Below are 27,898 nucleotides of genomic sequence, written 5' to 3' on the forward strand. Positions count from 1 at the left end.
TCTCCCCCTCTATAGGTTTCTAGCAAGAGGCGAAGCATAAACTATTAGAGCAATCATCAACAAGCTCGCATGCAACAAAACATTCACAGCTCTTCTAAAATTTTCAGAACGGCTCTTGCTTTCGGATAAAAACATTTCTTTTTCTTTCGCTAGTAAAAAGCCACTGTAGTTTGCAAACTCTGGGAATGCCAGTGCACGATGGAAAACACTGAATGTTGAGGAAATGGGTGCCATGCACAGTCTTAACAGCAGAATGCCAGGCCACCAGGTGATGCAGCAATAAAATTTGGCAGGTGCTCATTTGGTTTGCAAACTTTTGCCCCTGACACCATCTAGTTCACTTCACCGCAAGGAAATCACAATATCACACTTACAGAGCTCACAGATTACAATTACCAGCATATTATGGATAAAACCTCCACTGAATGTATTGTGGAAAACCATTACATAGTTGTGAACTTTAAATACAAGTGCAGGTGAACTCAAAGACACAGAAAAAGTGAACACTGTACTAAAGTGCACCAAGGAAAAAATGCTCATATCAGGTCTGAAGAGTTAAATGCAATGTGCAGATTAGAGAACCGCATACTGAATGCTAGAAGTATGATCGACTACAGCTTTACAAGACACCAAACTCCTCTGAAAACTTAACGAGCAAGCATAACTGGGATGCTCAAATACATGAAGAAATATAAACATGGATCATAACATCTTGCCTAATGATTTATGTTCATGCTTATTATGGAGGCGTGCGGGGTTGATGGGGGGTTGCGGATACCGGCAAGCTTGGGCCACGCGTCTTCGGGGCCGCCGTCGCCGCGCTCTATGCGTCAGACTTAGCTCGCTTGTCGACCACTTCCCTGGCTGACCTCACACACGTCTGCACGCACCGAAATCTCCAAGCCAACTAACTCGCTCGCGGTTTTCCCGCCGCCGCGATCCCATGGCATACCAACAAAGAAACAAAAACCAGCAAACGAATCCTCCAGACACAGTGCGTCAACAATTTGCAGATGTTGAGAACGGGGGGAAAGAAACACGAAGCGATTGAGAAGGGACGTGAGGGAAAGCCACGGTCCTCACGAGGAGCGATGCTAATTTGCCAAGGTCGGGAAGGGTGCTAGAGCATTCAACCGGCCACTTCCCGTCCCCACCTCGTGCAATCGCTCGCTTCCCGGCGATAATCCTGGGGAGGGGGCAGAGTAGCCTTGACCCTCCAGCGTTGCAAGCGGTCAACTGCCCCCCGCGAGGGGTGCAAAATCGTCGCCGCCGCATTGCGACATGCCTGCAAACGACAGGTGCCGTGGCCACCTCGCCCGCAAAAGAAAAAGAAAGACATGGCATGCACGCACTTTGTGACAGATACCAAAACAAATAAAATATACTGAGACAGAACTCATAAAATGTGCCCAAACAAAAAGCAGTGTTTGCTTTTTGCATGTATTCATGGCCTTGGAAACTCAATATGCAAAGCACCATGAACACTGGTAGTATTGGCCAAACAAAAGATTGCAGAATGAGAAGTCTTGTTTGCACCATGCACACACTAGTGTTCACAAATATTTCTCTAAAACTGCATGCCAAACAAGTCAGATCGACAGGCAAGCAATGCATTTTAAAAAAGTGGCCCATCAAAAGCTTAAATTGCTTTAAAATCTGCATTACAAAAGCAATTCAATACGTGAAAAAAAGAGAACCTCAGATATATACACATACTTCCACTATCTGTTCATCTGTATCAGTAACGACTGTGAAAGACTATAACAGTGCTCTCAGTTACCTAAACATGACACACTAGACGTATTTGAGACATCAAGGTGAACAAGTCAAGGGGAAACAGACCTCACTTGTGCTCGTGGTTGATGGTACGCCCAATAATGAGTCGACGAATTTCACTAGTTCCAGCACCGATCTCATAGAGCTTAGCACCTCGCAGCAGCCGGTCAGTTGGGTAGTCACTGATGTAGCTGTTGCCCCCTGTGGACAAATGGTAAAATAAACGAAAGGTTCTTTTTCTACAAGTGCGGAGACAACAGAAAATGGGTTGCTCTAACAGAAAAATAAGTAACGAGTTCCTTGCACACATACAACTAATGGGAGCAGACGCTCCTGACAGACAGTAGTGCAATCCTTTGAAACAAGCTGGTGAAACCTGACTCTACTTAGACTCAACTCTGAGTCTCCTCCGGTGTCCTCTGGAGTGCCCCAGGGTAGCGTCCTTGGCCCGGTTCTCTTTCTCATCTACATCAATGACATCGTTTCGGCCATTGACACTGAAGCTATAAGTATTAGGTTATTCGCAGATGACTGCATTCTCTTTAAGTCTATTAATAGTAACCAGGATCAAGCACGCTTACAGAGAAACCTTAATGCAGTTGCAGATTGGTGTGCGGAATGGTTAATGGAAGTAAATACTGATAAAACTGTTCTCCTACGGGTCACGAAAAAGAAGAATCCCTTCCAGTTTACATACACACTAAACCACGAAAACCTACTGCAAGTTGACAACTACAAGTACCTCGGCGTAACATTAAATAAGCACCTTAGTTGGACTAGTCACGTCGACAAAATTTGCGCTGCTGCTGCAAGGAAACTTGGCTTTCTCCGCCACAAATTAAAGTCTTCCCCACAGTCCGTGAAGCTATTAGCATACAACACGTACATTCGACCTAAACTTGAATATGCTAGTGTGTCATGGGATCCATTTCTCAAAAAAGATATACATTCACTAGAGATGATACAAAGAAAAGCAATCCGGTTCATTTTCAACAGTTATCATTGGAATGCTTCACCGTCCGCCATCATGTCTGTAAATAATATTCCATCCTTGGAAAAAAGAAGAGCACTCGCTAGGTTAAAATTTCTTTTTTCACTTTATCACCAACAGTTCAATTTCTCTTCCAAGGACTACCTGCGCCCACGCTTAACCCGGCATACTAGGAACGTTCATGACCACAGCCTTACGCCGTTCTTTGCCCGTACAAACCTCTTTAAAAACTCTTTTTTTGTTCGCACTATCGCTCAGTGGAACAGCTTGCCAGCTCTCGTTTTTTCCGCACATAATGTTCATGATTTTGAAGAACGCTTGTCCCCTATCATCTGAGTTCTGTTTGTAATCCTACGTCTGGTGTTTTATAATATTTCTTCCTGTTTTTTTTTTCTCTTTGAGAATGTTGTTCATACAGCAACCTTTTACTTTTGACTGCCTTTATGTTGATCATTCAGGTGTTTTGTAGTGTTTGTCTGTTTTCTTTCTTTCTTTTTTGAAGTTTGGTGTGATCTTTGGCTGTTGTTAAATTGCCCACTCTGCTTGGCCCTCGGGCTGCAGTAGTTTGTAAATAAATAAATAATAAATAACTGCTTACTTTAAAGGGAAGGTGAAGTAGTTTTTGATCGACAAGATGCAGTGCTTCTAAAGTAGGAAGGTTCTAGGTAAAGTGTGGCAAGTAGTTTTGCGCTAGCATTTAAAACTGTGATGTAATCATCGATTAAATCTCAGACGTTTCCTCACAACGTCGAAGAAGTGTGAAGAAGATTGGTGATGGCATCTTTGTTGCTGAAATTTGAGATTTCTGTCACCCTCGCCCAAATGCTGGTGTGCGTCGCCCGATGCCACCAAACAACGTGTTACAAGTTTCACTTTCGGTAACAGTGGTCTTCTTTGTTTGTGCAATCTTTTCTTCGCTGAAAACGTAGCACCGCCGAATATGATGTCATCGTTGCCACCTATGCCACGGACTCTGAACTGCAGAGAAGCCTGAACGCCAACACGACATTGTACAGAGATTAAGTCACCATTTCAAATGCTAGCAAAGAAAGACTTCCCACGCTTTAACTGCAATATTCACACATTCAAACACCTTAAGAGGGCTCACCAGCTACAAGGCAACTCAAATTTGAACTTTTTCTGTCGATAGATGGCAGCACCTGAGTACACCAAAAAGAAGGGAAGTTCTATTGCCCCTCCAGGTGTGTAAACTACACCGCGACCCTTGACCGCGACACGAAAGTATTCGTTCTTCCGCGTACAAAAAGTAGACCCAGAACTTTCTGTAGTTATGCGGCCAAGGTTGTGGGGACGGAAGCACAAAAAAGTTAGCCCATCTCAAGCCATTGAGCACAGAAGGATGTGGGGGTCATACAATGGACCATTTCCCAGTAACCCACCAATTTAGTGTTTCCGGTTTGGGTTGCCTAAGCTTCCTTGATTCTTTTCTGCGAAAATTCTTTTACAATGGTAGGGTGGGGTTACTGGTTTCGCCTGAGCAGACAGGTGCGGTCAGTTAAAATGGCGGAAGAGAGGCTTGGTGCATCCGCAGGACATTACCCGGAAAAGGTACCATTGTGTTGAACACCTATGTAGTCAGTCTCTAAATAAAAGGAAAGAAAGGAGCTCCTAGCACAAGGCCTTATGACTGGTTTTCTTCCCATTCCCGCGTAGCCTTCCTTACATAGCTACAGAAGCATGTCCTGGGTTGTAGTGACAGCCTGTAGCTTACTTTGCCTAGTCTCGTAGGAGGTTTCCCAGCGCCGAACACCCATCTTCCGCTTATTCTAAGCACCAACAATTAAGGCACCAAGCAAATCAAAGTTGGATGAAACTTAAAAGGACGAGAAGTGTGGTTTGCAAAAGCACCGAGAGCGTCCTGTAGCTATGCATGGTGACTGAACGCAAACTTTAGCATTGCATAAGCGAGTGCTTGCTTAGCTCTGTTTACATGAACCAGTAACGCCAGGTTGAGTCGGGGGTCGGGCTGAGAGAAGTCAACCCAACTCGACCGACGCGTATTTACATGAACTCGATTTTGGCTAGTCGAGACCGGTTCATAAGCAGTGACACCAAGCGTCGAGCACCGCATTGCGAGCAAGCAGTGGTAGCATCCAAGATTCAGTGTTGTCGGTAACGCGTTACTTTTTTCGGTAACTTAGTAGCGTACTAGTTACCATTTCGGAACTGTAACGGGTCACGTACTTACGTTAACATTTTTCGGTAACGTGAGGTGCCGCGTTACTAGTTACTTTTTTATTTCAATTGTCCCCCTCCGCCCCTTTTTCAAAAAAAAAACACCGAAAATGATGTTGCAAATAAACAAATTGTACCGGTGTTCTCGACGACCATTGTTGCGGCTCGCATGCACGGCAAAAAACACCTGCCCTTGACGACGCACTCAACTAAAAAAAAAAAGCACGAACACGCAGTCACACACTTGTCTTCACCCCCAAACCACTCACATCCACAACTCTCTAAAGAGTGGACGCATGCCGAGCCACCAATGGACCATTTGTTCAAAAATCTGTAAGTCAGTTTCTGCGTAAGCTTGTTTTCCAGCCAAAAGGTCTCGTTCCACGCGACACATTCGCATTCCCTCATCTGAGCAAACTCATGAATGTCGCCAGTTTACTTCAAGATGGCCCCAAGAGAGCCGTCGAAAGAGTACAATGGTACAGCACAGAAAAGGGGATTGCAGTCAACCTGCTGTTTCTGCAACTGCGGCTACGTTTCAGGTTATTGAGTTCCTAAACGAGCGAAGCTGACCTTGAACACCTTGACGTAAACACTCGCATTTTTGCGATAATTATGCAGGTTCAAGTAAAAAATAAATGGTTTATGTGCGCTAATATATTTTTTCCGGAACTATGATATGTAAGCATTTCTTTATTGCTACACAATTTCCGCGTAATTTCGTAAGCAGAAGCACACCAAAATTACTGTAAATTTGTTGAGTTCAGCTGTTTTCTTTGTGAAGTTGGAATTAAATGAAGTGTGAGCTTTATAAAATTGTTCTTACAGCGATGACACTCAATAAAATTTATTGCCATGGAGTAACGGCAAAGTAACGTGCGATACTTCTTTTCGGTAACGGTAACGCGTTACCTTTTTTTGTGGGTAACGTAGGGCGATAACGCGTTCTTTTTTTTTAGTGTAACGAGTAACGTATTTAGTTACTTTTTTTCGGTAACGCCTACAACACTGCCAAGATTGAGGCACACCACCGCTGCTTCGAAGGTGCGACAGCGCAAGTGCAAAACAAGTTTGCATTTATCCTCTCCCCTCCGTTTTTTCGGCCCGGCAGTGTTTACAAGCACATCGGGCAGGGTCAACCCCCGATCCCTCGGCGCGACTCGGCGCGTTTACCTGGACAAAGTAACCGGTTTTTGACCCAATAACTCGACTCACGTGTGCTTTGGTGCGAACAATGCCTTACTGTGTGTGCTGCGGGAGGGGTGGGAGGGGTGCTTTTGGGTGTGGCCTTGCATTCCGCTTCCTTTTCGCACCACAAACTCAAAAAAAAAGCAGAATCCTTCCGAAATACAGCCCAAGCAAGAAAAAAAGGAAAGAAAGAAATCAAGTTCGTCCAGGTTCTAAAAAAAAAGTGTGCGCCCGAACACAGACAAGCAAGAAGTTGGTGGTAGAATGTAGTAGCGGCAAAATAATTTGTCGCCAGGTGGAGCCACGTCGCACTAGTAAAATTTTAGCGCGAAATTCAAATCACCACAGAAAATACATACACAACTTTCAAAGCCTGTAAAATACAAACACTAGGTTAGATATGGATAAAAATTGCGGCTTAACAATCAAGAAAGAAAAAGGGAGGAAATGTTGCGGACAAAATTTTGATATTTGGCTTAGTTTTTTCCCAAGATGACATGAAAGTTCGACATATCTAAAAGCACCATTTTTCTGGAACTTTGCGTCTAATTGGTAAAAAAATTAAACTTAAACAATAAAATCTGTCCGCAACATTTCCTCTATTCACTAAAGACGAAAACGCTGCCACAAACCTCATGAAAATCGAGCCATGTTTAGACACGGTATAGCTTCTGAAAGTTCCCATGTATTTCCTATGGACACTGCCACTGGTGAACCCTCTTAAGTTCATCGAATTCTAAAACCTCTTCAGTTGCCCTTTAAGCAAGTGCTGTCAAATAGAACAAAAGGCTTGCTAATTAGATGATCTTGCAGGGCACTTACACAATATATTAACCGTGTGAAACATAACTTACTACACTGCACTTTACTGCACTTACTACACTAAACTCGAGAAACATGCAACGGCTGTGTCATGTTTACCAGCAGTAAGAACTGAGGCACTTATCAGATGCCCAGAGATTTTTGCCTTCATGCATCCCACACTGACAATGTAATGAACCAATATACAATGCAAAAGAACACAGTGCAGTTGAACAATTGAAGTGAAATGTAATCATCAAGTGCAGCACAATAAATGTGCTGCACAGGCACTGACATCCATAAGTGGCAAAACTGGAAGGACTAGACATCTAAGAAAATATGTTTGCTGATAAGCATCGCGAACTGAATGCAGCAGTTACTGCAAAATGTCACTGAATCAGTCTGCAAAGCTATATTTCCACATGTTACACAAAAAGGTCCAAATTTCCGTCAATCTGGTGCATATGATCACGCATCCAAAAATGCTGCATTTGACCATTTCAAACTTACTTTTTGGCCACGTCTTCTGTCATACACATCTGCCTGATCAAACACTAAAGACGCAGATATTATTCCCTTGCCTGAACAGCTCGTTTCACCTTTAGCTATAGACCTTTTCCCAAATGAGGCAGAACACTGCTATATATATTCAATATCTGACTGCGGGAGGCACCGACCAACACCTGCTCATAGAGCTGGAGAGAGCTTAGGTAAGAAGCTTCTGCATGCTCTCCCCACAGTCCAAAAATCAGGTGGCTGTGAACAGGCCTACATGATAAATGCGACTATGGTGCATAAGCTGGAGTCTGCAGCATCATTTCTACTCAGGCAGTAGCACAATGGTGAAGCGTGTTATGTGTTGCAGGCAGCGTTCCAGGTACTGCCACTTAGGGCATACTGCCCTGAATAGAACATAATAAAGGTTCTACATGCACACTATGTAACACAAGCCTACAATGGTTCACAATAGGCAGTGATCAACACAAGGCAGACATGTATGTATCAGACTGAAGACAATTTTATTAATGACATTAAAGCTGCTTTCAGTCTTCAAGAGAAATTCTTCAAGCTGGTCATAGTGGCAGAAGTTTCATGCAATAGGAAGGGTTACTGTGAACAGGCAGTACTCACATGCTTGAACTTGGTATTCCAAAAAGAGATGCTCTGAAAAGAGGTACAGAAGTGTTTACGATGCATATAGCACACAAATCAAAATTAAGCTAGTAACCTACAATGTCACAGTGCCAACCACAGCTTGCAGAGGTATGTTACCTTCGGGCTGGAAAGGTCTGAAAAAAAAAGACACAAAATTGCGAGCAGGCAATTTTTTTGATCGGTTCCCTGAGAAAAGATAACACCACACTTATGTTTCCCTATATATTACTGAAATAGTAATAATGAAGATATATTTTCAAATGACACCCAATGAAAAATAAAAAGAAAGACTCTTGCAAAGAGATGAAGAAAATTGGCCCGGGACAATTTGCAAACAGGGGCATTAGGGCTGGAAGAATTTGAAAATAGCCAGCTTAACAGCTTTGCACGTATTAAGCAAGAACAGTTCATTAGGAAGCTTGTTAAGAATTAGTGGAACATAACAGGTTGGTGTGTTCTCTACATCTAATATGAACTGTTGGCTCTGTAGTAGGATGCAACTCTAGAATGCAGCAAATGCCCATTAACGGAGGCCCTCCAGCCAAAGGCATTGACTGGTTTTCATGACATGGCGGTTAATCACATTTCATGAAGGTACATGCCAGACGCCTGCGATTTCACGTTACCGAAATAACCACGACATCTGAGAACTGGTCAATGCCACCGGTTGGAAGGCCTCATTTGAGGGGAATTCACCACTGCATTCTCGAGTTGTATCAAACTATAAAGCCGTTCATGCATTCAGAGGTGATGGGCAGGAGCGTAAGGTGTGCAGTGCTTCTTAGACTGTACATATATTTCACTACAATGGTTTCTGCAACGAATAGTTCAAGGTTACACATCTGTAGCTACGAGAGCAAGTATACATATTGAACAACTCTTAAGCAGTAACCAATGGAGGTGGAAATATTTCTTGAAATGCAATATATTTGCTTAAAAACATTAGAAAAAGAAAAGGCAAGATATCCACGGGAAACAATTTTGTGCCAGTGCATGAAAAATGTGTTTACAGTGTAAGACGCTACAACTCCCACAGGCAATCAGGTCTGAAAAATTAAACTGTGAGAGTAGCAATCCTTAACACAGAGCTGCAAGCTACTTGTATACTCAGTGGTTGGGCGCAAGGCTCATAGAGAAAAGTTTGCGGGATGTGGATTTCAAGAAAAATATTTTTTTGCACTGCGTCGCTAGGCAGTCAGCTGAAACTTGTTGAATAGGTTCGAGCATCCATTTTCTTTCATGATTCTAGTATTGATTAAACTGCTTTGGTTAACAGCACAGTACAGAAAGAAATTTTTCCCAAGAACTCACATCCCACAAACTTCTATCCATCACTGTGCAAGTACACTGCACTACAGCCAGATACCCTCCATTGCACACAGCAAAGCAAAAGAAAGTACAGATTATATGAGAGGAAGAAACTTTCACTGTAGTACAAACTTACCTGTAGGCTGCTGCTGTACTCTCAGGTACTATATATGTCATGCGTCAGTCATAACCACACTGCATGGCCAAGGAAATAAAATATGAGAGAGCAACCTGTACAGCACTTTGTCAACATAACATTGGACGTCATGATGCAGCAAAACATGGCCTTTCTCGAAACAACTCAGCTCACAAGGTTCCCTGATGAAGCCCACAGCCGGCATTAACAACATATTTTATGATCTACAGCTCCACAAGAGTAAGGGATAGAGGTCTGCTCACAATCCAGGGACATGTATCTCTAAGGGTGCCACATATAAGCCTGCTACCTTGCTCAGCACTGAGCCTTGTGGGCATAACCATGTTTGACAAAGCTGCACCAATGCACTGCATGGTCTCATTGCAGTCAGTACGCAGCGATAGGGAAATAGGTCAATAATGTGTGACTAAAGTTCACAAATTCAACAGAACAATTCAGCTTTCGAAACAATGCTACTGCACAGGGCAAATTACTGTGCAGTAGATGGTTGGAAACATCCATTTGGCAGGCCTAACATTGAAACAAATAGATAAGCTGTGAAGGTAGACAAATTTTACATTAATTACAACCTACCTGCGCTTTCCATGACATGGCATAATTTAGGCATCAACACACTCTGCAGGCGGGCTACATCCACACTGAAAAGGCCGCAACAAAATAAAAAATCAGTCGCAAATCGCTCCAAACACAGACAGTCCTGACATTATCCTTTTCGTGCGTTCTGTTTTATCGCAATTATGAACCTACGTGCAACTAACTGCCTTAAATTCACGCCATACATGTACACCTTGTCTCAACATTTTCGTAGTGTAGAGCAAGACAGGCGCGTTGCACTGGCTTATAGAGCTTCGTGATAGGTTAACGAACGCGGGCAAGAGCGTTTGCGGCACCAACCGCATCGTACTTCCAGTGCAAACAAGTTGTGGAAGAGTATAATATGCTACAGCGCTTTGCTCAACCCACAGTAACACCCTCAAAGTAATCTTCAAGCACAGTAACTTACTTGAAAGTTATAACACCAGGTCGCTCCTTTGATCCGAAGCAACAAAGCGTCGGCATCTCAGCAAGGAGTCAGGCGCAACACGACACCGGAGCTTTTTCACGAAAGCTTCAGGTGCAGAAGAAGGCCTTGTCGAGCGCACAGTTGATACATCCCATTTATAGCAGAGCCCAGCAACCATAGAACAAACGAACCGCATACTGTAGCAAAAATAAAGGTCGAAAGAAGCACGACGCGACGAAAAACAACGCAAACACCGCGCCGGAGCTGGTGGCTCACGGATTGGATTGGATCGATTTTTAGGCCTGTCGCTCTGCCGCGGCCCCTGGTAGGAGTTTTGTTTTCATGGAAGGCAGCATGCCTCGGTTTTCTCTGTAGTTTGCTCGGCGGATTGCTGGAGGAGAAACGGGCACTGGTGCCAGGAATTCACGCAATTAATTTAGTTCCCCGCATATCAGCACCATATTCGAGTTATTTTAACTGATTAATCCTAATATTAAACTAATTACTGAGATAGAAATTTGATCGGCTGAATTTTGCCGCTTCGAAAATAGAATTTTTTTGTATGGAAAAACAAAATATGTATATGATGTCGTAAGTTCATATTCCTAGAGGGATATTCACGGATAACCGTCCGACATCCACTGCGGATATCCGCCAGCCATTCGATAACGAATGTTCCTCGGACATACTAATAATCTCCGATACGTATATCTGGATATGGACGTCCGTAGGGATGGCCTACGGACATCCCCCCCCAGTCAAAAAAAAAACCATTGAGATTTCCAATTGGAACCAGTTGATTTTTGGGCACCATTGGAACCAATTGGCTAGAAACCAATTGGAAAGAACAATTGGTTCCAGTTGGCTTTTGAGCCAATTGGTCCCAATGGTTTTTTTTTTTGAGTGGGTAGTGTCAATCAACATTTTTCTACGGAATTGAAATTAACATGCTTTTATGGAAATCAAAGCCAACAGACAAACATACATCACACACAAGCAACACTGCACATTCAGGCACTAGTAGCATACATTAACTCAATATGTACATCCAGAGAACACACTTCTGCTCCAACTTATATACCCAATTTATTAGGCTCTCATGCTGGGGCCGGTGGTGCTTGCCCACTGAGCGCAGTTATTTAATTCAATTTCAGCTACAGTGGTGGTGTAGGTGATGAGTACAATTTATTAGGCTAAGCTGCTGATAGCTCTTATTGTAAGTACCATATTAGTTCTACCTTTTTCGTCAAACATGCAAATATTCATTGGATAAATTGGGTGCAGTTCGGCGGACCAATTGGATGCAATGGGTAAGGTCCTTTGGGCTCACCAATTGGAAACCCAAATGGTCCAATTGGATAGTCCATTTGGACCATCCAATTGGAACCAATTGGAAACTGAATCGTCCAATTGGAACCCATTGGAAATCCAATTGGTTCCAATTGTTTTTTTTTTACTGGGTCACCTGGCACTGGAGATTCGGATCTTAATTATTTGTACCTACTACGGATATCCGTAGTTGCCTGGTGCTAACTTTCACAAACCCAACAGCTGCAAAACCACAATATCAGGGCAAATTATCTGGTGATCAAGTTTAAAGAGTCAGCAAAGTAGTACAGAAAGTCTTCTTCGCTTTCTTTCGCGTTTATCACGTTGACTGATTTTCGTTCCGAGTGTATTTTCGAATGCTGCTAGGCTTGGACCCCGCGTGAAATTCTGCAATCTCTCCCTGCAGTGCGCGCGCTCCTAGCCCGGTTTCAAAATTGTTAGTCCCCCGTAACCGACAAGTAGATGGTGCCCATTAAATGTTTTCTCTACGGCGGCGATGACCAAGACGACACGCTTGTTCAGGCGAAGACTGTAATGGGACAGCTTTACTTGGCTTGTGTGAAAACCCCGCCGTCATCAGAGACCCGTGGCTGAAAAGTGGAACGCAAATGACGTTATCAACCATCTTGGAGCGCTATGCCATGGCGTCCCCGACGCCACGTACGTGAGAGCCTGATTGAGGTGTCCACTGACCCAGGAAGCCAGTTATGTGCCTTTCATTCAGCGGAGCCTAAGCCTGGCACCAGTTTTGGGTATAGTAAAGGCGCATAACTGCGTCGATTTACGTGACGGAGGTGTGCACGAAGCCAGGGAGTCAGCTACACTTGCTCTCGCATTTACACATAATAAGAATTGCTTAGACGCCGCTTAATTTTTATTATCGCCTGTACAGCTGCTTTCACATTTTTAGCGCAACTTATGGTCGAGTCTTGGATCTAATAAATTGAAATTCGCCTCTTCGGGGTTTGCTATTTGTCGTGTACTTCAGGATTATTCTCAGAACAAAAAAAATTTCTCGACGATTATGGTACCTACTCATCTGAAATATCAGCGCAGCTTGATTTTGGTATTTTGAGGCCTAAAACTTGGACGGCGCATAAAGTACCCGCAAGAGTACAATGCGAAGTCCTGCCGCTTTTTTACACAATGCGTTATAAACTATCGCGTTGAACGAACGCGCCGCAGTATTAAGGCGAAAGCCTCTAATGCCTCATACTGTCGTTAGCAGCCGTGTCCGCGGATTTGTCCCATGCTTGTTATACTACTAATTTTGTAGCTGCAAGCATTTGGAAAGCTCCGTAAGTCTTGTAGCATACGACGCGAACAAATAACGGAGTGCAGTCAATTTAGGCGACTTGTTGTATATGACAATACTTTTTTAGAATCCGATACATGTGTTGACATCGCACCAAGTGGGAGCATGTGCGTTACTGACGGCACGGTGTGGAAGGTGCGTAAGGCTGAAACTTAAAGCGCATCTCGGCAATCCTCGCTTTCGATATGTACGCGGCCTAGTTCTGCATTTCATGTGCATGTACTTTGCCGAATCATTGTTCAGCCATCGTGCGCGCAGTGGCGCACGCCGTATCTGAAACAAGCTTTCATGTGTTTCCGGAGCACGAGAAGCACACCAAGCCAGGCGGGATAAGTAAGGGAAGGTTGTGCTACCCTTCTAGGGCACCATCCTGGTATACGGTAATAATGCTCGATCATCCAAAGGGATACAAAATAGACGACACATAAACAAGCGCTGAAATATGTTTAAAGCTGCCCGCCCACCCCCTACCAACGGCACAAGCGTTTGCGGGTAGGTAGGCTGGAAACGCTGATTGGTCAAAAAAATATGACGTCATACGTGTGACGTTATAGGTCACGTGATATTTAATGACGTCAAGTCCGGTTGGGGACAGGCATGTTTTCCCTAGATTTTTTCCCGCCACCGCTCGTCAGCGGACGGGGCCGCTCGCGAGGAGCCGAGAGGCGAGGAGGCAGCGTGCACTGCAGCGTTGCCTCCTCGGCGTGTACCCGTCATGTCTTTCGACCCGCCGCGGTGGCTCACTGGCTATGGCGCTCGGCCGCTGATCCGAAAGACGCGGGTTCGATCCCGGTCGGGGTGGTCGAATTTCGATGGAGGCTAAATTCTAGAGGCCCGTGTACTGTGCGATGTCAGTGCACGTTAAAGAACCCCAGGTGGTCGAAATTTCCGAACCCCTTTCACTACGGCGTCCCTCATAGCCTGAGTCGTTTTGCGACGTTAAAACCCCAATAAACCATAAACCCATGTTCTTCAGTGCGCGCGCGAGATTAAAAAGTGCACCTGTCGCGCTGCGCTGTCGCACTGCATGTTTGCTTCTGTGCATTTCTTGCGGACTCCTTTCAGTCATACTTAGCTATACTATTGACCAAAAGGCTTCTTAAACAGTTATTTCAAGTTTTATTGCTATGTATAAAGAATATGTTTGTAGCAGGTGCGTGAGCCCGAACAAAAGAAAACTGTTTTTATTCCCCTTCAGTATTCCTGCTTATCGACACTTGAGCATTTATATGTTGCAGTACAACTTTTTTCAGGCATCACAACTGATGTTTCGATGTGGTTGGTACATATTCATCTTCAGACATTTCATGTCTGTTGGGTAAAAAAATTATACGAAATAATACTTGACTGCATCAATTGTGACTGAGGCAACTAGCATCACGTATAGCATGCTCTTGAAATTCCTCTAGCTGTTGCACAGAAGTCTGTAATTGACTTCATTGTAGCTTCATACTTGCACCATTTAAACTCTGCACATAGCTCTTTTTTCACAAAAGGAAATGTGATTAGGTTTCTGAATAGAGCTGTGCACGGGCCGCAATTTCGAACCCGCGCCCGGCCCGGGACTTAACCTACCGACAGGAAGCCCGGCCCGACACTGAAGGACCCTGAGCACGCTCGTGCTCGGCCCGACCTGCAAAGCGGCGACGACACAAAAAGAGAATTTCAGGAAAATTAGTTTATTTCAATGACATTCAAATTTTGACCTCGCATTCCAGATCACAGTTTGGGATTATACACAAGACACAACGCATAAAGGTAGAGATTTATCACTCTAAATATGCAAGTTGTTCATTGATGATGGCTTGACCGAAACAAGAGCGGCGCTCTTTCATTACGAATCCTGCGGCGCTGAAATTTTTCTCGCTGCTTGAATTGGTGGCCGCAACGGCTAATACTTTCATAGCAAGAAGAGAAACGCTTGAAGTACGAAGGGGAATGACAGACGTGGTGTCGTAAGCCATGGATGGCGTGCCACGACAGGAAGACTTTTTGACTTGTTAGAGGATAAGCGAGCAAATAAGCGACAGGGCGGCGCTATCCTGCGAATGCCGATGTGGCCGCGACGTCCCTGCTTCTACTATTCACGGGAAGGCACGGTGCTGTGTTCACTTTGCTGACAAGCGATTACGGCGAAACGCAGCACTGCGTCAGAATAGTACGAGCTGAGCCGTAGTGGAGGCGCCAGTGACATTCTTCTAATGCCATTCATGTGGTGGGCCCCCCCCCCCCCCCTTCGCTCTCGCCCGCGACTATTGTCCGTCTCCCCGGCCGGAACCAGAGAGAGTAGCTCCTGCCAGGTAGGCGGACAAGAGAGAAGGCTGCCGGCTCTGCGGTGCGCTGCGAGTGGCGAGTGGAAGAATTTAACCTTTTCCCGATGTGCTGCTGCAGCGCGACTCCGTGACCCCGCGACCTCGCGTGCGCAGTACGCAGCCCTGCCTCCGCTTCCCAGAACCATCCTTTCTTCTTACAAGGCGCCCAAAACTGGTTGCTTTGCCCCAACGTTGGTACTTGCTAGAACGAAAAATGCGTTTCCAGCCCCAGCTAGCTTTTTTTTTTAGCGTTTCTACTATCCTCCCGTCCTTGTACATTCCCTCCTGGATGGTCTAGACACAAATCACTTCCTGCTGTGCATGCAAGACGCCCAGCGCACCACAGGCATATTCGCACTTCCACATATATGATACATGCTTTGCCCAACTTAGAGCCCTGGGCGTTTGGTTGTGAGTAACAACACCGTATGGCGCGTAATGCATTCCCATCAGGCAGAATTAAAATATGAGAAAATTCATCGCAAGATATATTTCCTTGTATTCTCCAAGTAAATTACTTTTATACTAACTCATCCCTTCTGAAGTGACCAAAAGATAAAACAACTCAGCGTGTAAAAAAGGTGAATGCAAAAATACACTACTTCTGTGCAAAATTCACAGGAAGTGCACTTAAATTGGCACAAGTGCATGGCCAATTAAGGAAAAAAAACAAGGGCAAAGGACGGAGACGCACAACAGGAACACAGGACGACGCTGTGTTCTGTGTTCCAGTAGTCTGTGTTCCCAGTTCTGTGTCCCCGTCTTTTGCGCTGGTTTTCTTTCAACAATCGTGAACCAATTAACTCGCCCAGCTCTCCACTCTACTGGACCAATAAGGCATCAAGCTTCACAGTGCATTAGTGTTATATCTTACGCTACATATTTTCGAATTGTTTTTGCTCGGCATACACGTCTTTCATTTGCTTAGGAAGAAAGCAGCGCAGTCAAGAAAGTTACTCCCTCCTGCCAGCGAAAATTAAAAAAAATGCGGTTTTTTCAGCGCCAGTATAAAATCTTTGCATGCTGACGGCATGTTGAAATTTTCGTTAATGCACCGTAATAATTATCTCATGAAGCCCCAGCTCTTGTGGCCCAGGACGAAGAGTACGATGATTTATGGCAATATTTGAAGTGCATTTATGAACCAAGTTTTTATTGCTCTAACGTTCTTCTAAGCAAATAAAACTGAAAATTGTGATAATTTTTATAATGCTTTATGGAGGTAACACTACCAGGACGTGGTAAATAAACAAAACATAAATTCTTTGATAAAGGCCTGTACGCTGCACTTGTGCTGCTCATTTATTTCATGCTGTCCATTTTCTCAGTGCAGTGTCTTCTTTGATATGCATATTTCTGGCTCATTACATACTTTGCTTCGGTTCACAATTCTTTTAGCTATATTTCATCCACTTTCCTGCCATGATCTCTATTCAAACGTAATTTGTGTAATTTTGCTTTGTCCGGGCCCCTCAATGTTCTAGTATATATGGATGATGTGAAGACCTGTTTCAAGCTGTTGCTCTATAATTCAGTCTAACCTCCTCGATCACGATCACCTAAGCCTTTCCTTATCTGTTGCTATACTTTTTTTATGGAAACACTTAAAAAGAAAGCACCATGATCTATTTCAGCATTGTTTTATTTGCCGATCTAATTTTTCGAAGATAACATGGAATACCAACTCCCCTTTAATGTCCCCGGTCTCGTCTCGAAGTCACGAATTTTTAGATGTGCGTTCAGTATTCTCGTTAGTGCATTTGTGCTCACAAGGGACTATAACAGCCAACGCGGCTAATACGCTAGATTTAATTCTGACAAATCGATCTGACATAGTCTCACCTATTACATACCTGCCAGGCATCAGCGACCACTTGCTAATGCACTCTGACTAGCCACTCTAGCCACTCCGAACACTAACAAAGAGAAAAAAAAAATAATACGAGACTACAACGGAGCAAATTTTCAGGCGATAAATAATGAACTATTTTTTTTATCGATGCTTTCCCATAGCTTTGGTGTCCGCAGCATTCAGACCAACTGGAGCATGTTCACAGCTATAGTCACCCAACTCACAGAACAATACACTCCTGAACGCACTGCCACTACCCACTCAATAGCTCCCTGGTGTAATAATCACATTAAACGTTTATCTAACATAAAGAAAGCCTCTACCGCGTCGTAAAGTTCTCGCCAACTAGTGAGTGATCGGACGTCGTATTCAGCGGCTTCCAACATGTATGTTCAGGCGCTCAAAAGCGCTAAAAGCACTTCCACTCACATGTAACCACCAATGTCAAAAATTCTGGCGGGTCATTAATCCTTCCACCGACGATAGTTTAGCGTTATCTGACCCGTTAGGCGACCCCATCCCTTCCGACGTTTGCGTCACGATTCTTAACCGCGCAATCACTGACAACTTTCCATATCTGATGTATACATATGCCTACAACTCACCACTTCAACTATGTTTTCATGCCACCTATAACTGTTGCTCCTACTGGTGTGAATAAGCTTATTGACGGACTCAGTGTTCATTCCGCTCCGGGTTATGACTGCGTTACTTAAAAAGCACTGCAGCTTATTCGCCCATTATACTAACCAATCTTTTCCAGCATTGACCAGTCAACGCTGCTACTGAGTGGAAGATCAGAAAGGTGGTTACAGTCTACAAATCCGGCAGCAAAGCATCCCCTATTAATTATCGTCCAATATCCCTTACCAATACTTGACCCAAAATGTTCAAAAATATAATATTCACCAACCTTGTTAACTTCCTTTCATTGAACAACTTTTTTATGTCAGCGCAACATGGTTTTCGAAAACCTTACTCTGGCGAAACACAGTTAATATAGTTTACACATGCATTGCACTGTATTCTAGACCTACCATCACTAACTGACTGTATATTTCTGGATTTTTCGAAGGCTTTCGACGATGTATGTCACAACCTTTTGGCTCACAAACTAAAACATCTGAATATTGACTGTAACTTATTGAAATGGATTGAAGGTCTACTTAATCGCTCACAATTAGTTTTTGCTAAAGGTTATAACACCTGTTTTACAGAGGTGTCTTCCGGAGTTCCACAAGGTTCAGTTATTGGACCCTAGCTACTGTTCCTGATTTAACATTAATGATCCCCGCTCTCTTATGGATTCTCATATTCACCTATTCGCTGATGTTTGCGTCATTTTTAGAGAAATAACCAACACTAACAACCTTACATTACTTCAGTCAGTGGCGGTCACAGAGAGTGGATTTAGGGGGAGCGGACAGACTGCTGTATACATAGGTTGCACGTGACGTCACTTCCGCCTCCATCAAGCGCTTGCGGCCATGCTGCCGAACCATACGGCCGTCTCCGCCCGTACGCCCTGCGGCGCCTGACCACTCCTCGGACACTTTGAGATTATTTTCTCATCTTTCGGGCGCGATGCCTACTCCACATATAAATGAACCATTCAGTGCAGGCTACTGCTCTGAACTTATTCGATCGGCGCGCGTACGCTACGCACACAAAGTGAAAATTTGCGACGATATAGGTCCGTACACGCTGCGACCGGGAGTCGACGCGGCGATGGGCGTTGATGTGTTCCCTGAAGGGACCCAGGGGGATATCGTCTACTCTTTACAGCTTTGTGAAATTGGGAAAAATGAAAGCCTTGTAATCAATGGAGGCACACAACAATTTCTACAGTAGGTAGGTGATGAGAAGCCTGTCTGCGATGCGCCTTTGAGACGAAAAGCTCGGCCTCGGCACGCCGCTTTCTCTGCCGTCATTGCTCGCTGCGGTCGTGGCGATCCGAACCGGCTTGCCTAGTGCTGCAGCTAGAATGCAGCGACGCGGGACCCAGTCTGGGTTTGTGTTGTCACACAAATCGGACGGGGTCAGTCAAAACAGCAACATTCACTTCAGGGTGTAACCATTGCTTCCCACGTTTTCGCTAACATTTAGTTGACGACACAAGCCTCTTACCTGTCACAAAGTGCGCTCCGCACACAAGTAAATTTAAGTTATCGGGGTCCAAATTGTCACGCTTAATGCGAGCCAGCCACAGCTCGCGCAGATTCGTACTGAGTCATATTGGAGCGCTCGCACTTGCATGCCGCGATTATCTGACGAATGCAGATAAAGTTCGTGTTAATCGGCTTCTTGTTTCACCTGTACCTGTCGCTACGGTCGTAGCAGCCAAGGGTGGCACACAAAACCATACTGAATCTACGGATGGACGAGAACCAACACGATGCGAGCTAACATAGGCAGCGGTAAGCTAGAGGCGGTCTGGCGGTGATCGGCAGCATGGAAGTGGCTTTGTTCCGCCCTCAGTCCCCTCCTTCAAGGCGGCTGGTCGGCGCTCCTTGTCAAGCCAGAAAGGGATGGTCCCCTCGCTGGCGTCGCTGTGTCCCATGGTGGGATAAAGACATGAATGGGTGGCTCCCTTCTCCCCCTCCCCCGCCGACGAGGTTGCTGGCCACGGCAACCGCAGGTGAATGGCACCGCCGCCGCGCCGGCGGCATGGCAAGACAACGGTGGCGGCAAGGCAGGAACACGATTCCTCGACAATCACAACGAATTGTGCTCGTATAACTATCAACGTGTAGAACGTGGAATTGTGTGAAATAAGACAGCCGCTAACAAGGTGAACGTACAAAGCAGGGGACTACTTGACGAGACCGCCACTGACTTCAGTGCGAAGAATGGTGAATGCAGCTATATATGAACAAATGCAAAGTCATGCGTGTATCTAGAAAAACTTCCGTCTCACCTCACTACTACATCGATAACATTTCGTTGAAATCAGCCTCATCATATAAGTGCATCGGCGTCCACATTACTTATTATCTTAACTGGTCTCTTCGTACCGAGAACATAATAGAAAATGCTAATCGCATGCTTTGCTACTTACGTCGCAACTTCTTTAACGTTCCTTCCAATTTGAAACTATTGCTTTATCAAACACTAATACGATAAAAACTCGAGCATGCAACACGTGTATGGCACCCTGCTCATGACAACTTCATTAATGATCTTGAGCTGGTGCAAAATAACTCTGTGCGTTTAATCCTTGTTAACTACAACCGCACAGCGAGTATAACTACTACGAAATCTAATATCTGCCTCCCATAACTGACATCGCGTAGAAAATTGTTTCGTATCACCCTGTTCCACAAGCTGTACCATCATCCCGCTCTTCGTGATCACCTCATCCCCCATACAATTTCTGTATCCCGCCGCATTGATCATGATCACAAAGTCGGAAGTATGTCATGCAACAGAAAATGCTGCTCGCAGTCATTCCTGCCGCGAACCTCATGCGACTGGAACCACCTTCCCGCAGAAGTTGCCGGCACTGAAAATTATGAGCAGTTCCGCGTAGCACTAGCTAACATTGTATATTCAGGCGCTGTTTAATATTCATGTAATCAACTGTATTTTTCTCTCAGTTTTCGTATATTTACCATTCCCCCTGTGTAATGCCACTGGCCTTGAGGGGTAACATAAATAAATAAACAGAGTAATATGCAAGCCTCTTACACAACATTCACTAAGATTTCTTTCTTTCTGTAATAACGATTTGTAGACAGCCTAAAGACTCATATTTCACTGACGTGAAGGTTAATTTATCACAGTCACAGTTCCATACTGTAGAGCGCAGGATAGCGCTTGTGCTGCATCGTTCTTCTTCTGTGTGTGTCATTGTAGGCGCTATTGTTTATTTTCTCAAGTACTATGCACCATGTACCCCAAACTGAAGTTCTTCTAAATCTTTGATATTAGCAGTTGAAAATTCAAGCCTTCTGCAGGATTTGAAAGAGGCCCAAGGAGCCGAGGACTAATTTTATGCATATGTAAATGTAAACAGCTAATCTATCTGTACTATTGTAACTTGCATTCTCTTTTTTGCTTTATGTGATGTTTTTATATTTCGTGCCATAGTGCTGAATGTCGTAATTTTTGTATGTATTATAGTGTAAATTGATACTGTGTCTGCTGTCAAAGTGTTTTCTTTTTCTTTACTGTAATGCGCGATTGTAATGTTTATCTCTTATATTGTTTGGTGTACTTTCCATGTTCTTTTAAAGTACCAACTTGTTTTTCCTACGTTCAAAACTGTCATCTAATGGTCCCCTGGGCCTTGTCAAGCTGTGTGCACAGCTTTTAGCCCAGGGTGATCAGCCAGATTTTTCTGGTAAATAAAGTGCATTGACTGATTTATTAATTCATTGATATGCAACTTACAAATGATTGGAAATGAGGGGAACATGTGCACAGGGCGGAAAGCGCGTGGTCTCCCAGGAAACACTGAGGTGGCCCCGAGAAGGGCCTTTAGTAAGGACGACATCCGTTTTGTGCCTCTTCACTAAGCAGCGACGACACTGCGTGCGCAGTCCTCGTTTTGCCCGAGCTGTCGAAGCAATCCTTGTTAAAAAAAACACGAGGGAACAAAGTCGTGCTGTGTATGCAGATGCGATCGCCTCGTGGTTCCATTCACGGCGAACAATCATCCGGCAAGCCCGGCTTTTTCGACGGAGTCAGGAAACGACTGAAAAGAACAAAAGTAAGGAGCGAAGAAAGGTGCACTGCTTACAGGTTAGAACACAAAAAAAAAACTAGGCGCTGCACTCGGTTAACCTATTCAACGAGGCGTGGCGTGAGCTTTAAATCCGATTTCGACAAGGCGTGAGAAGTCGCTAAAGAGGCAAAGGCACACTGCACTGGGTGAATGATATAGCTAGACTAAGCGCAAGTCATAACTTCTCTAAAGCCACACTGCACTCGTTTAACCCTGCAACGAGGCCTAGCGCGGGTTCTGACGTCTGGCGCCGATTTCGACAAAGAGAGGGAACACGGCCGCGAGATTGGATGCCCGCAATCTTCCAGGAAGCAATGAAGCGGCCCTGAAAAGGGCCGTTTGTAGCAGCTCTTCAACGTCAACCTACAGCGGCGTGGCGGCGAGCAGTAGGCCCAGCGTCCGCGGCGAACAATGACATCGGCTTCCGAGAAGCATATCCAGGGAACGATGCAGCAAAAAAAAAGTTTCGTTACAAGCACCGAACTTTGGTGATCCCTCAATGCACGAGAAAACTTGCGACAATGTAGTTCAGTCCTTACCTCGGGGTTGAGAATGCGCACGCCGGACAAGCGCGTCAGCGTAGCTGTCAAACGGCGGTCCTCAAAGCGCGCCTGATGCGGATCCTTGTAGTGCCGCGGCAAAAACTTTAAATACGAGCAGGACACTAGCCACGTGCTCCTGGCGAAACGGCGAAAGCCGCAAGCAAAAACTGCACAGAAATTTCAGCTGGCTGTCGCCGACGAGCGCACCACGCACGAATGCCATAGCTGCACACGCCTCGAAACGAGCGCGCCGAGGATCGCGAAACGAATGCCCGCTCACCATGCACGCGCGGCGCGGCTGGTGCACCTAGCGATTCCACAGGCGCTCTAGGGAGAGGTCGAGAAAGGCACGCTGACGCCACGTCCGGTTGAGAACGAGGGCGAAGTCAAAAAACGTCACGGAGAAGCGCATCCCATCGGCCAATCAGCGTTTCCAGCGTACCTACCCGCAAACGCTTCTACCAACGGCACCCTCCAGCCACCCATGGAGGAAAGAATGCAGCCACCCAACTCTACATTCCAGAAGCACGACCCACCTATACGTAAAACCTACCTCCAACCTCCACGGAGTGGAAAACTACGCAGCAGCGGAATGAAAACGCGACGGCGAAATCGATTTAAAAGGCGCAGTGGGAAAGACAGGTGTTCTCCAGAAATGATGAAAAACAGCGCAAGGAACGGGACGAAAACACGAAGGAAGAAGACACAGACACGGGCGCTGTCCCGTTCGTCCCGTTCCTTGCGCTGTTTTTCATCATGGATTACCAACTAGCCCGGCATCTTGCACTTCTCCAGAAACACAACGCACCTCCTACAGCCACCCTCGACCCACTCCACTTCCGCTCTCCAGAAGCGCCAACCGCCACCCGTTATAAAAATTCTGCCGTGTGCGTGAAGCCTCGGCTCTGAGTAAAAATTGGAGGCTTATCAAGGTTAAGCCCAGTGGATGCGAAGCATGTTGCGGCATCAAACTCGGCCACTCTTGTGGCGTGCTCCCTGCGGCGCTCTTCGGCAATCTCCTCGCTGGTTTGTCGTTGCTGTAGCTGACGCATGGCCGCCTCTTCGATGCGTCACCTCTTCCGATTTTCCTTCTCCGTTTCTCGTCTGGGCCGCTCCTTTTCGAGGCGCTGCTCTCGTTCTTCGGGAGTTTCTAAAGCACGCTTCTGTCGGTTGGCAACATTTCTCCCTTCCTGTCTCAGTCGTTCCTTTTCGAGTCGCTGTTGTCGCTCTTCGATGGTTTCCATGGCACGTCTCTGTCGTTTAGTGGCATTCCAGCGCTCCGAACTGGTAGAAATGCTGACGGAGTAGCCGATTCCGCTAGTTGAATCATTGATTGAGGCTTCACTTACACCCTCGGAGCGTTGTCGTCGAGCCGCATATTGAGCGCGCCGCTTGGCTAGGCGTTCTTCGCGTTCTTCATCGGTTTCCGTAGCACGCTGCAGCCTTCGTTTTGCATTCCTATTATTAACGTCCTTAGCGTTTGGAGGCATCTTGACCGCATACACGCCCGGCGCAAAGACGCTGGCGCGGTTGCGGGCACAGAGACTGACGCAACGGCGGGCGCGCGCCGCTTCATCCCTGGCGTGACGTCACATATCACGTGATGCAGCGATGGTGGCGCCGCAGCCGCGTCGCGCGCGACGGCGTGAACCGAAGCGTGGAGGCCTCCGCCGGGCGACGTCGCACGGCGCGATATGAGGCCCCATCTGCAGCCGGTGTGACGTCATCACGTGACGTCACATCATGTGATCTCACTTCAAGGTCAATGGTGGCCACCGCCGGGAGGCGACCGACGGCGCGATATGAGACCCCATCTGCAGCCGGTGTGACGTCATCACGTGACGTCATGTCACGTGACCTACTTGAAGGCCACTTGAAGGTCAATGGTGGCCACCGCCGGGAGGTGACCGACGGCGCGATATGAGGCCCCATCTGCAGCCGGTGTGACGTCATCACGTGACGTAATGTCACGTGACCCTACTTCAGGGTCAATGGTGGCCACCGCCGGGCGTCGCGCAAAGGCCCGAAACCTACGCTAATATGCTTCGCATAAAAGCATTCGTTCGACCAAGATCATGAAAGTAATTACTAACTGCTCATACAACTGCTTTCGCACAGTTGTCGCATGAGACGCCTGATCGTCTCTTGTTTTTTATCACAATTTTTATAAGTAGTTGAAAGCATAAGAGTAGAACAAAAAAGGAACTTTTCACCCAACCACTCCAGTGAGCGTCGAGGACGGAGCATGGCACGCGGCCGCGTCGAGCTCTACAGTTGTGCCTTGCCTGTTATCCAAGAATTCACCCCAAAGATGGCCGAGCGCCAGGCCGGGGGAATGCTTGTACCCATTGTATTACCGGTGGGTACCCGGCGGCACTGGGGATTGAACCCCGTACCTACCGCATGCGAAGCGGGCGCTCTAACCACTAGGCCACCGCTGCGGTACTGGATGTCTCTTAATTAGACGTTATATAAAGTTCCACAAATTACCAAATTCTGAATGTTGAATCACCTATATAATTCGTCTGAATGCAACGCAATATAGATGTAAAACGGCAGCGTAGCTTCTCTAAAAAAGCCGATCAAGGTCCATGGCCCGTATGTCAAAACACGGTGGAACATGCGGTGCGTCAGCGGCCCCTGGTTAATTGTGACGTAACTAATTTTGGCGGAAGTGACGCAGAAAAGTGGCGCGGGTTATGAAATGTTATTCTGAGCGTGCAGTGTTCGCACTCCAGAGTCGCCCCCTCTCGTAGACTGCTGTCCTTGAGCACAACACACCAGCCTTTCTCCGAAGCATATGTATGACAGGGCGCAGCTGACACCATTTTTCCAACTTTAACGAACCCCTTTCGGAAGGGCATCAACAGGGCCTAATTTTAACGCGAAACCAGCCAGGAAGTCAAGCAATTAATTCAGTTCCCTACATATCAGCACCACATTCGAGTTATTTTAACTGATTAATCCTAATATTAAACTAATTACTGAGATAGAAATTTGATCGGCTGAATTTTACCGCTTCGAAAATAGAATTTTTTTGTATGGAAAAACAAAATATGTATATGATGTCGTAAGTTCATATTCCTAGAGGGATATTCACGGATACCCGTCCGACATCCACCGCGGATATCCGCCAGCCATTCGATAACGATGTCCCTCGGACATACTGATAATCTCCGAAACGTATATCTGGATATGGACGTCCGTAGGGATGGCCTACGGACATCCCCACCTGGCACTGGAGATTCGGATCTTAATTATTTGTACCTACTTCGAATATCCGTGGTTGCCTGGTGCTAACTTTCACAAACCCAACAGTTGCAAAACCACAATATCAGGGCAAATTATCTGGTGATCGAGTTTAAAGTGTCAGCACAACAGCACAAAAAGTCTTCTCCGCCTTCTTCGTGCTTTATCAGATTCACTGATTTTCGTTCCGAACGTATTTTCGAATGCTGCCAGCCTTGAACCTCGCATGAAGTTCTGCAAGTGGGATATATAGAAGAGTTTATTGATTGCAAGGGCAGAGAGATTGGCTGAAAAGATGAATATCTGGCCGGCTACTCCGCAATGGGGAAGAGGAGAAGAAAGAGGTTTCGTCGTCTAGGTTCTTGGGTCGTGATTCCAATACAGCACATTGGTTAGTAATGTTTCTAGATGGGTATACGTCTGGGACTTTATTGATGTTTCTTATTCGTTAACTGAGAGAATGTCAGCTCAGCGCAGCGGAGAAACATTGACACGTTATGTGAACGGTAGGCTGCAACTCTTTCCTTGTCGTCGTCTAGGTGCTTAGGTCCTGCTCCCAGTACAGCACACTGATTAGTAAAGTCTCTAGATGGGTATACGTATGCGACTTTATTGATGTTCCTTTTTCATTCACTGAGAGAATGTCTGCTCAGCGTAGCGGTGAAACATTGAGGAAAATGACACGTAACGTCAACGGTTGGCTGCAACTCTTTCCTCGTTGTCGTGGTCTCGCTCCTTGGCTCGTGCTCCAAAAAGAGCATTAGCGATTAGTTGAACAAAAATTGTTTTATTGACGGATAGCTCATGTTCTTTGCAGGGAACGTCCGCGCAAAGGGCACTGGTGAACGTTATTTAAAAAGAACCGGAGTAATCTCATTTCATTTAGAATTTCCCTGGCAGGACTCGAGGGGTGTGCTACGCCTCGAAGCACCTCCCAACCCGCAGTCTTGCACGCCGGAGTCTGTCTAAAGCCTCTTAGGTACCTGCAGAAATAAATATTGTCTCGACGACAGTTTTTCTGGCATAGTGCAACAGCCACAGCGCTGCGTGAGCGCTACACGTTGTCTTATTCTACACTCGCTTTTTCCGTCTTCGAGGAAGATCATGCCGCTGTTGCGTATGTCCGATTTCTGACTGCTGTTCTTCTTCGTCTCCACAGCAAACATGGCATATACATACGCGGAAGGATTGCACAAGGTACGGTTGTGAGTGAAAACGAGGTATATCTGAGGAAAAAACAAAAAATAGAATAGCAAAATGATTAAAATTAGAAAATATACTAATTGATGAAATTCTTAAATAAATTAATCAGATTAGATATTCCAGGAATAAAATAAAATACGCTTTTTCGACATGCAATGGAATGGAGTTAACAGGGTAAGCGACCAGTTGCAATAATGTGATCATGAAGGTAGCCGCAAACAGTGCTTAACGAGAATCCCGTTGTGCTCGCATCAAACAAGAGCAGAACTGGTAGAGATAAAGGGAGTCCTAACCTCGAAAGAAAGACCTCCAAATACGGTTTTCTCTGAAATGCGAACCGCTGGCAAGAGAGGAGTAAATGGTCTGTTGTTTAAACTTCGCTGCATGAGGTACAAAGGTTTGTCGTAGCGAACTCGCATCTGCATAAGTACAAGTTTAGGTCTGGGATTCTGCATCGCAAAAGCGTCATGGTCACTTCACACAGTCTTGAGTTACACGATCGGACATTCCAGGGGAACATTAAATGTTGAAAATACACAGTATTCAGCAATGGAGCACCCGAGCTGGCTGATATATGTTGGAACCACTGGAAACCGGAGGTCTCCAACAGAATGAAGTGAGTTACGGGATAGATTACAGAGGCAGTGAGAGCTGACCTTGCCAATAAATCAGCCACCTCGTTGAAATACATACCCGAATGACTAGGTACCCAGCCAAAGCGGACCTCCCTTACTGTGCACGGATCAATAGAGAGGTGCCGGAAGTTTGGAGAGAGACTAAAACTGAAAGGCAATC

The 27,898-nt window shown here is 45.7% G+C and overlaps 1 protein-coding gene and 1 pseudogene across 6 annotated transcripts in view; both read right to left on the reverse strand.

Moving 5' to 3' along the window:
- The window catches only part of LOC149353471 (uncharacterized), a 106,219-nt gene that overhangs the window by 13,679 nt on the left and 64,642 nt on the right, over positions 1-27,898 (reverse strand). Inside the window, exons 7-12 of one of the 6 annotated variants that reach the window (XM_089582584.1) lie at positions 10,576-10,700; positions 10,146-10,210; positions 9,552-9,610; positions 8,225-8,241; positions 8,084-8,116; positions 1,843-1,977 (exon numbers count right to left, since the gene is read on the reverse strand). In XM_089582584.1, coding sequence (XP_089438710.1) covers positions 1,844-1,977; positions 8,084-8,116; positions 8,225-8,241; positions 9,552-9,592 — 225 coding nt within the window. In that variant the 5' untranslated portion in view covers positions 9,593-9,610; positions 10,146-10,210; positions 10,576-10,700 and the 3' untranslated portion in view covers position 1,843. Of the gene's footprint in view, positions 1-1,842; positions 1,978-6,783; positions 6,829-8,083; positions 8,117-8,184; positions 8,242-9,551; positions 9,611-10,145; positions 10,211-10,575; positions 10,701-27,898 lie in introns of those variants that run through there. The other 5 variants (XM_089582581.1, XM_089582585.1, XM_089582580.1 and 2 more) reach the window with 5 other exon arrangements.
- Positions 23,521-24,217, reverse strand: LOC149353472 (uncharacterized; annotated as a pseudogene).

The sequence above is a fragment of the Amblyomma mixtum genome, chromosome 3 (assembly GCF_055824585.1).
Source record: "Amblyomma mixtum isolate Tamu chromosome 3, ASM5582458v1, whole genome shotgun sequence".
In the NCBI taxonomy this organism is placed as follows: Eukaryota; Metazoa; Arthropoda; class Arachnida; order Ixodida; family Ixodidae; genus Amblyomma; species Amblyomma mixtum.